Source organism: Lepus europaeus, chromosome 4 (assembly GCF_033115175.1).
Source record: "Lepus europaeus isolate LE1 chromosome 4, mLepTim1.pri, whole genome shotgun sequence".
Lineage (NCBI taxonomy): Eukaryota > Metazoa > Chordata > Mammalia > Lagomorpha > Leporidae > Lepus > Lepus europaeus.
The window spans coordinates 165,800,110-165,810,394 of NC_084830.1; the positions used below are offsets into that span (position 1 = coordinate 165,800,110).

At 47.1% G+C, this 10,285-nt stretch overlaps 2 protein-coding genes across 2 annotated transcripts; both read left to right on the forward strand.

The window, feature by feature from the left end:
* The first annotated feature begins 320 nt into the window (after positions 1-320).
* LOC133758636 (olfactory receptor 2T27) lies at positions 321-1,274 on the forward strand. Its single transcript, XM_062189839.1, has one exon. It carries the CDS (start codon positions 321-323, stop codon positions 1,272-1,274), a length of 954 nt encoding a protein of 317 aa, XP_062045823.1.
* Positions 1,275-6,704: 5,430 nt separating this feature from the next.
* LOC133758637 (olfactory receptor 2T2-like) lies at positions 6,705-7,671 on the forward strand. The gene is given in 2 exon segments (XM_062189841.1): positions 6,705-7,307; positions 7,309-7,671. Coding segments are annotated over 2 exon segments (966 nt in total).
* The last annotated feature ends 2,614 nt before the right edge of the window (positions 7,672-10,285 follow it).

Here is a 10,285-nt window from a genome sequence, read left to right on the forward strand (position 1 = left end):
AGGGTCTCAGCCATGGGTTTCAGTGGCAGGAGCCTTCGTGATCAGGGATGTGGACACCTGTGCCCTGGGGGTGAGGGTGGGGGACCTGGGGGCCATTGTCACTCTTGGGCTTTAAGTCTCCCAGGTGCCACTGTGTACCTTGAGTGAATCATGGCAAAACATGACACAGCCCAATCTAGGGAAGTTAAGTCTTGGGTTTCCTGAGATAAACTTGAAGCCGATGTGTCCATGACCACACTGCAGTGTTTTATGCTAACCAGATGCATTTCCCAACACTGCCCCTCACCCCAGCCCTCTCTCCTGTGTGTGCTTGCAGAGACATGGAGTGGGGAAATTACTCCATGTACGCCGACTTCGTCCTCCTGGGGCTGTTCAGCAACATGCGCTTCCCCTGGCTTCTCTTTGCCCTCATTCTCCTGGTCTTCGTCATCTCCATAGCCAGCAACACCGTCATGATTCTGCTCATCCACACGGACGCACGCCTGCACACGCCCATGTACTTCCTGCTCAGCCAGCTGTCCGTCATGGACATCCTGTACATCTCCACCATCGTGCCCAAGATGCTGGTGGACCAGGTGACGAGCCAGAGGGCCATTTCCTTTGTAGGGTGCACTGCTCAGCACTTCCTGTACTTGACCTTGGCAGGGGCCGAGTTCTTCCTCCTGGGACTCATGTCCTACGACCGCTACGTAGCCATCTGCAACCCTCTGCGATACCCTGTCCTGATGAGCCGCAGGGTCTGCTTGCTGATCGTGGCCGCGGCCTGGCTGGGAGGGTCTGTGGATGGTTTCCTGCTCACCCCAGTCACGATGCAGTTCCCCTTCTGTGGCTCCCGGGAAATCGACCACTTTTTCTGCGAGGTGCCTGCCCTTCTGAAACTCTCCTGCTCGGACACCTCAGCCTACGAGACGGCCATGTACGTGTGCTGCATCCTGATGCTGCTCATCCCCTTCTCTGTCATCTCTGCCTCTTACACCAGGATTCTGCTCACTGTGTACAGGATGAGTGAGGCAGAGGGGCGGCGGAAGGCTGTGGCCACCTGCTCCTCGCACATGGTGGTCGTCAGCCTCTTCTACGGGGCCGCCATGTACACCTACGTGCTGCCTCACTCCTACCACACCCCTGAAAAGGACAAGGCAGTGTCTGCCTTCTACACCATCCTCACCCCGCTTCTGAACCCCCTCATCTACAGCCTCAGGAACAAGGACGTCACCACAGCGTTGCAGAAGGCTCTGGGGCGGGGCCTGTGCTCAGGGAGGGTAACCGTGTTCTGAAGGTTGTCGGTACTCCCCCTCACCTTTGAATGGGAAGAGTCCGTCTGTCTCAACAGCTTGCCCTGCTGCAGCACACTGGGGTTGGAAGGCTGAGATCTTGATAATTTGTTCATTTTATGAACAGTCTGAGGGTTCTGAGCAAAGGAGAATTTTGGGTCTGGTGGGGACAAAGCCGAGGTTTCAGTGGTAGCCCATCTGCTCATAACAATCCCACTGGAAATGGTGCCACTGCCTGCTCTGGCGACACACGGTGTGCAAAGGAAACACTCGCAGCTCACTGCTGTTCTGACTTCTCACCCTCACTCTTTGGGTGCTTTGACAAATCATTTTATGTGCAATTGACTTATGAAGTGCTAACTTTATCTTATTTCAAGTATTATTGCAAGGTCTGATTTTTCTACAGGTTACTTTTTGGTCACTCACAGAACATGTGTAACTCAATTAATGCTTCATTATTGGTTGGAAAACATGCTTTCACCCTATGAAACAATCGTTCAAATGAATTCTGTCATTGTAGAATAGAGACACAAACATGTGTCAAATTTGGGAGGAAACCAGAACATTGGCATCTGCCTTCATTTGTTTCCACACAATGTTTGGTTAACATCACCCCAGAATAGCTGTGATCTAAAACAGGAAACTGTGGTTGTGGGGTGTTGGCATGCTTACAACGTGGATGGCTACTATGTTTGCTCTCCCTCATTGCCTCAACCTGCTGGTGACATACTGGAATGGGAGCCAACAGGGCAGTTTTAAGTCATGTCTTTGAATAAACCTATTTCAGATGACAAAGCTATGTGATTCTTCTGAGTTAAACTTTGATTTGTTCTTTTGGAAATTAATGTACATTCCATTGATGTACATTTCCCAATTATTATATTTTAATTCAGCTTATTGCATTTGATCATTCTTCCATTTGGTCTTTTTACTAACCATTCTTCTGATGAAGTGCAAGAAATCCTCTCCCTATTTTCCCTCACTTAACTAAACTCATTCTGTTTTAAATCCCCCGTCTTTCCATTTTCCTACTTTTCTATCCTGGGAATTACCAATTTTGTTTGTATTTGATGACCTAACAAGAACTGATTTGTATCACAAAGAACAAAATACACTTATCTTTAAGCTCATGTTTGAAGTCCGTGAGCAGCTGAGGAACTCAGTGAGTGTGGGCAAGTCAGCCGAGAGTCAGCTGATGCTTCAGAACCTGCAGTGCTTCTTCCACCTGAGAAAGCAAAGCAGAAGTCTCCTAACAGGGCTTCCAACAGCACACTGTCTTCCCATCCTGCTTTTCCCAGAGGACAGGTGGGTGAAAGACACCTGTGTCTGACCCCAAGGTGTCCCCAGCAACACGGGCCTGCAGCTGGAAGTAGGAGTCACCTGTCAGCCCGACCCTGCCCTGATCTTCTGGAACCGTCGGTCTGGTCCTGTCCCCTCTTTGAATTTCTTTCTCCACCAGTGACATGGAGAGAATGACCTGTTTGTTTTATGGAACAGTGATTCTGCCTCACAAAGGGTTCTGGATAGGAAAGATGGCTTCAGATCCGCCCAGCTCAGAAGCTTCTTCCAGATCTCTCTTGCAGGTGACAGGGGCCCAAGGACTTGGGCCATCTTCCACTGCTTTCTCAGGCCATAGCAGAGAGCTGGATCAGAAGTGGAGCTGTTGGGATTCAAGCCACTGCCCATATGGGATACTGACACTGCAGGAGGCGGCTTTACCTGCTATGCCACAGAGCCAGCCCCAGGACAAATTAACTAATTGTACTGAGTTCATGTTTTTCAATGAATTAAATTATGATTTTCTAACCCAGTTCTTATCCCAGAAGTGTAGTATGAGGGAAAATGAGATAACTGGTGTGGAACAAGTTTAGCTTCAGAGGTTCTGTGTGCTCCTCAACACGCAGAGGGAGGCAAAGCTCACCCCATGCTCTTATTGCAGGGGTGGTCATGAGTCTTGGATTGCCCTCACAACAGATTTCTGTCCCCAGAGGGGAGGCTGCAGAGTGAGCAATGTCATCAAGACCTCTAATAAAACAGAAGATGCCTCCAAGGCTGGTGTTGCTCTAACACAGCATCCACTTCCCCTTCAGTGGCCCCAGTAACTCACAAGAAGCTGACAGTCGCAAGGCCCCTGACACTGCTCTCTCTAAATAACTTCAGAAATGGGGTGGGGGCTGAGTGCCTGCAGTGTGGAATATCTGCATCCCCTATCAGAGCACCAGTTCCAGGACCTGCTTGCTAATGCCCCTGGGAAGACAGTGGATGTTGGCTCAAGCACATGGGCTCTTCCCTCCACGTGGGAGAGCTGGACGGAGCTCCAGACTCCTGGCTTGTGCCTGGTCCAGCCCTGGCACTTGGGGAACAAACCAGAAGATGGAAGTTCTTTCTCAGTTTCTCTCCCTCTTTATCTCTGTCAATTTGACTTTCAAGTAGATAAAAATAAATAAGTAAACACTAATAAAAGAAAACAGGTGATATCCTCTGATGGGGAGACAGCTGCCTTGTGGAAGGCGATGACTCCACAAGTCTGAGGGACCTGCCTTCCTGTCTCCTTCCTGCCTCCAGCCACCCTCTCCTCTTCCAGCTGAGTTTGTGGCGCAGCATTGCCCTCAAGTGACGGCTGAAAGCATGAAGCGCCATGCGCAGGTCTTTTCAGCTTCAACAGCTCCCTGCCCTCCAGAGCAGGGTCACCAATCCCAGAATGGGCTTGTCACAGTGAACTTTTCTCTTCCCTACTTAGGGTCACTGTCTTCTCTCCCATATCCTCCACCCCACCTTTCTCTCCATTCCCATCACTAACAACCGCTCCTTCTATCTCCAAACTCTCTCCTCTTTCCTTTCTCTCACCTCAGCTGCTACCCTGAGGTCACCTGAGGCTGTAACCTACCTGTGGCTGTGGCACGCCACCCCCACGGAAAGAGTCCACTGGCGTCAATCACTGAGGGCCTGCTGGACTTGTGGATGGCAATGTACCCCTGGGCTGGTTTAGTACACATGAAGTGTCAATCAATACTATGTTGCTGCTGGCATTGTCATCACTGGTGTTGTTCTACTTCCCAGACGAGACTACCTTCTTCTTTATTTTCTTCTCCAAAGAAATAAATAATTCACATGTTGAAATTTCTATTTTATTTGTGTTTGCAGGGCTCCTGTGTGGCCGCTTTGACTCCTTGGTCCCTGCTCTGGCAGCCTTTCCTGCTTTCTTCTTTCTCTTCCTGTTGTCTCTTTTTCCTGCTGCATTTGGTATCTTTCCACTCTACCTCTAAGGTGAATAATTCTGAGAAAGACTTGCCCTCTGTGTCAGATGTCTATAATCAAATATAATTTTCCCAAAGAAAACAAGCCAATGATTTGGAAAGAAGAGGTTTTTGTTATGCCACAGCACCTTTGAGAAATGTGAAATCTCAACTTTAAATTTGTGGTTAGCCTGGGCCTCCCCACATCCCTGAATCAGGGATCCAGGGGCAATGCTAGACTAGACAGGGTGTTCTATATTAAATGTCAGGAAGTGTTGCAGGTTTTCACTTGGGAGAAGAATGCAGCCTATGCCAAGAGGCGCTGGTCTTCCTCCAACGCACTAAGTGTTGCTAACTGATGCAGGCATCAATTCTGGACTCCCCTGGGGAGAGGAACTCCATTATTAATGAACACCCTTCTCTTGGCCCAGCCTCACCTCTGTGCCTCAGTAAGAAGTTGGTCACTCCACAGCTGCCATCCTAAGCTGGGACTCAGCCCATCTGAGGTGAGATTTTGGGTTTTCATGGGAAGCACAGAGAAGGTTACCCCAACTCTGCAGTGTGCTTTTTTGGGGGGAGGCATTGTTCTGCAACCAATAGCAGCTGGTTGTGCTGTGACCTTATCTGCTGATGACAGAGAGAGGTGGATGAATGCATGCCCTGCCTCGGGCAAGCAGACTAACGGACAAGCGACAGGCCAGTGGTGGAAGGGCGTGCGTGGATCTAGTGAACAGGGAGAGGGTGGCACCGTGATGGTGGGAAGAGAGCTTCCTGTTCATGAGGAGGAGTATCAGGCAAGTGTGGGCGGTGGCCAGGGTGTGTGTGATTGAGGGGATGACAGACTAGGAGGCAAAGGGCACCCTCTTTGTATGTTCGTAAGTGTGGGTGAAGATGTTCTGCATGTTTGGGAGAAAAATAAAATGCTGAATGTTTTCTTTTTCCTTTTTGATGACAAATTTAAATTTTAGTACAAACTAATGTAAAATTGCTTTTCATTTTCTCATGTAAAGTCCTACTTATTCATCTTTGATGACCAAAAAGGAAAAGCATCTATTTCTCTTATGATTTTTGCTACGGGGGGGGAGGGGGGCTCATTCTTTCCAGGTGCTTCAGAGACTACACCAGTAACCACTGTGGAACAAAAGATGCATGTGTGTTTACAGTGTTGTCAGTCAACACATTTGATAAAAATGTTTCTTCAGGAACCCATCACTGAGATGAGGAGAGACCTATTGTGATGTGAGGGGTCTTTAAATGTTTGTGTGAAACTGCAAAATATGAAAAAAGTGTGTGTATCATAAAAAATCTCTGTATAAAAATAAATCTATATTTTAATTTCATTTCCATGAACTTAGTGTAGTCCCCTTGTATAATAGTCTTAAAAATTAAGTATAATGTTCGAAGTCACTAAAAATGAAAACTGACAGTTCATTTCTCAATATCCCTCAGCACATCACAGAGATGCACAGTCACACAGACACTTCCATCGCTGGTTCACTCCCTAGCTGGCCATGACAGCTAGTGTTGGGCTAGGCTGAAGCCAGAGTCTCCCATATGGGAGCAGGGGCCCAACCACTTGGGCCATCTTCTGCTGTTTCCCAAGCCATTAGCAGGGAGCTGGATTGGAAATGGAGCAGGTAGGAGAAGATCTGGCACCCATATAGGATGCCAGGGTTGAAGGCTGCAGCTTTATCTGCTACTCCACAGGACTGGCCCCTGCCAATTTCTTAAGTCACAAATGGATGCTTGTTTAAGAGCTTAACAATGTAATAATACTAATCATACAGGACAACTCAATTTCTATGAACCTATGAATACGGAGAATAGGACAGCTATGAACTTGATGAAGTTTTCTGTCTAAAGTGATGGGATTGCAAAACAGATATAGAAGTCGGCCCCATGTAAAAATAAAACATATACTACAGAGGTACTGTGTGGATTACTTCTGCACTTCATATGTAGCTTACAGAGGATGGACTTGTGGTGGCCTTGAACAGTTGATGACTTTGTGTGAGTTTAGAGGTTAATCAGTGGCATAAAGACAGTTAATATGAAATCTGGATTTAAAGTGATTCTGAAGTCCATGTCCTTCCTTTACTCCCATTGCTTCTGCCATGCCACGGGTGGTGACCTCTTCCATAATACGATGATGGACTTCTTGGCTCTGCAGCCTCGGGGGCTGCCAGGCCACGTGGACATGGAGATTCTGCACAACTCCACAGACTTCATCCTCCTGGGTCTCATCACCCACCCCACGTGCCCTGGCCTCATCCTTGTAGTCATCTTCTCCATCTTCGTGGTGGCTGTCACAGCCAACGTGGCCATGATCCTGCTCATCCACAGGGACCCGCACCTCCACACGCCCATGTACTTCTTGCTCAGCCAGCTCTCCTTTATGGACACTATCTACGTCTGTGTCACTGTCGCCAAGACACTCCAAGACCTGCTGTCCAAGGAAAAGACCATTTCCTTCCTGGGCTGTGCATTTCAGATCTTCTTCTACCTGACCCTTGTTGGCGGCGAATTCTTCCTCCTGGGCTTCATGGCCTATGAGAGCTATGTGGCTGCGTGCAGGCTCTTGCAGTACCCTCTCCTCATGAACCGCAGGGTTTGCTTGTTCATGGTGGTGAGCTCCTGGGTAAGTGGCTCCTTGGATGGATTCATGCTAAGTCCTGTCACCATGAGCTTCCCCTACTGTGGGCCGCGAGAGATCAACCACTTCTTCTGTGAGATCCCAGCAGTGCTGAAGCTGTCGTGCACAGACACGTCTCTCTACGAGACCCTGATGTACGCCTGCTGGCATGCTGATGCTGCTCATTTCTTTGTCCGTCATCTCTGTCTCCTACACACACATCCTCATCACGGTCCACAGGATGAACTCTGCCAAGGGCCAGCACAAAGCTTTCACAACGTGTTCCTCCCATATAATGGTGGTGGGCATCTTCTATGGGGCAGCCTTCTACACCAATGTGCTGCCCCATTCCTACCACACACCAGAGAAAGATAAGGTTGTGTTCGTATTCTACACCATCCTCACCCCGATGCTGAACCCCCTCATCTACAGCTTGAGAAACAAGGACGTGGACGAGGCTCTTAGGAAAGCCCTGGGGAGGTGTGCCCCCTCCCAGAGAATCAGAGCAGGGGGAGTGCCCAGGAAATACTAGGAGTGGGTGATGAAGCAAGCCTCCTTGTTGCTATGACCAATGACACAGTCATTCCAGAAAGTACTGTCTTGATTCTGAAAAGCATGCCCTGTCATTTTCACAACTCAAAATCACCCACTGAGAAAAGTCATTGCGCTGCACGCACCAGTTAAGAAACGTAGACAAAAGCAGCAAGCACCTCATCAGGGTTAACTTGCTCAAATACATGCTTGGTCCATCAGCACCGCCAATCATCCCAGCAGGCACGCATCCCTTCTGAGCACCACCAACAGTCATTTTTGATATGTTTTTGCGATTTATTTAGAAAGAGGAAGATATTCCTCAGATGGTCACCATGGCCGGGGTTAGTCTGGGCCAAAGCCAAGGACCAGGAGTTTCATCCAGGTCTCCCATGTGGGTGCAGGTACCCAAGCACATGGGTCACCTTCTGCTGTTTTCCCAGGTACATTTTATACATCACAAGTGGGTGCTTGTATTGATGACCAACTTCTGCACAGAAATTACAGCAGAATGTTACATGTCCTTGATAATTTAACAGCAAATATCCAAAACAAGTGAAATGTTTTCTAATGGTAATATAATAACTTAGCACTTTCCTTAGAAAACTTTTGTGTAGTTTATATGATTGTATTTTGGGTTCTGTATTTATAGTCACATTTTAGCAATGTCATTATCTTCTTACCTAAAGACTTATACTGTGGACACTTACTCTGCCTTTATTCACATAGACTAAAATATCCCTGGAAGTTAATAGCATTTATTGATTGCTTCATTGATTGATTTTTTTTTAAATTGACTTTACCATTAAGTTTGCAATGTTGCTACAAACCTACAAAAATACATCTATACTTGAATAAAGTGCATATACATAGAACAATGAATCAAGACATTTTATGAGCTGACTTAACTCCCTGTGGTCAAGTTGCTCAGTTTCCCTATTGACAGTCTCTCCATTGTTATGCAAAGGGACAAAGATTTCCTTTCTTAATTGAATGGAGTTAGGTGTGGTGTTTTGATAGGTGTGCAACTTTGGTAGGGCATTGACTAAACAAGGATCACACTGAGTCTTCTACCCCTCCATTTATGTGACTGACTTCTTCCTGGGTATAAGGTCCTAAAATATGAGAAATACAAAGTGGCATTGATTCACCTGGAGTTGCTTTTCTCTAACAGTAAAAGGCTTAGAAAACACCTTACAAGTATCTGCATGGTTACATGGTTGACAATGACACAGCACAGTTACTCAATCCTATGCTATTCTGTGTCAACAGAGAGACAGGGAAAGCACTTCCTCCTCTAAGTTTCCTTCAGTGTGCTAAGTGCCAGGTTGGTTTTGCCTCAGAAAGTTCCTACTGGTTTGATCTTTGCCTGACATTAAACAATGTATCCTGGAGGGATGGATCTCTTCACCTGCAGATGGAGGCCAGGATTACTTGTGAATGAAATCGTGAAACACTCTCACTACTGGATCCATCCTAGATCCCTGCACTGACACCATCTTCTTTCTCCTTCTTCTTGCCACCACCTAGCACCCTCATGGTCCTCACTATACAAAACCAGTTCACTTCACTCCTACCCATGTCTTCATTCCCTTCTCCACAGGGGCCGACCTGCTCCTGGGCCTCTCTGGATTATTATCTAGAAAGACTTCTGTTCTTACACATCCGAGACTGATGCTTGCGAGTTTAACAGTGCATGTAACTCATACACTGGCAGCTATTTCAAAACAACGCGTGAGGAAGGTTGTTAAAATTTCCTGGAGATGTGCATTGGTGGCTGGGACACAGGAGGAGGGGCTTCTGCAATGCTGCTCAGAGTCCAGTCAATGGGATCGCTTGTGGTTACATGTTTGTGCTCCCTTTGGCAGGGTCAATCATTCCCACCACTTAGAATGTGCATACTCCACCTAAATGTGATTTTTTAAAACTGTGAAATCTCATCATATACATGGTGGGTGCCTACTTTACGCACATATAGCACTAACCCCATCCTAATAAGGAGTGACCATTTTCCCTGGTCATCTCACCAAATTCTTGTCCAAGGTGACTTAAGGTCACCAGAGTTTCATCTTTCTAAAGACTCATACATTATCTTGGGAAGGAGTGAGATAATTACATTTGCTTACAATGGTTTTTAGTATTATCACATTCTACATTTGCAACTTGACATTCACATGACATGCATTGTTCTCAAGCATGAGGAAAAGGGGGAGAGAGAATATTCCCCATTTTCCAAAACACATTCAGCTGCCTTATCTGATTCTGATTCTGGTCCTCACAAAGATCTATGAAGTAGAACACACAGGAGATGAGCCCCATGGGGAAAGGAGAAACTAATGTTCAGAGCAAATTATTGCTTCATTTAAGCAAGAACCCTGCCTTCTGACTTCTGGTCTGATGATGTGGTGCCAGACTTAGGCGCTAATTGACAGGCAAGGTCTAAAGGAGAACTCCTGGTATAATGTGTGACTGCCAGCTTGTTAATCCTAATAATGCCCTCAAGGAGCAACACGGGGATAAAAGCCACACCTGGTCACTGTTGGATGCCAGTGCACTGGTCTACCCAGGGCCTGAAGACCCCAGTGAGGCTGCTCCTGCAGGTGAGGGACTTAGAT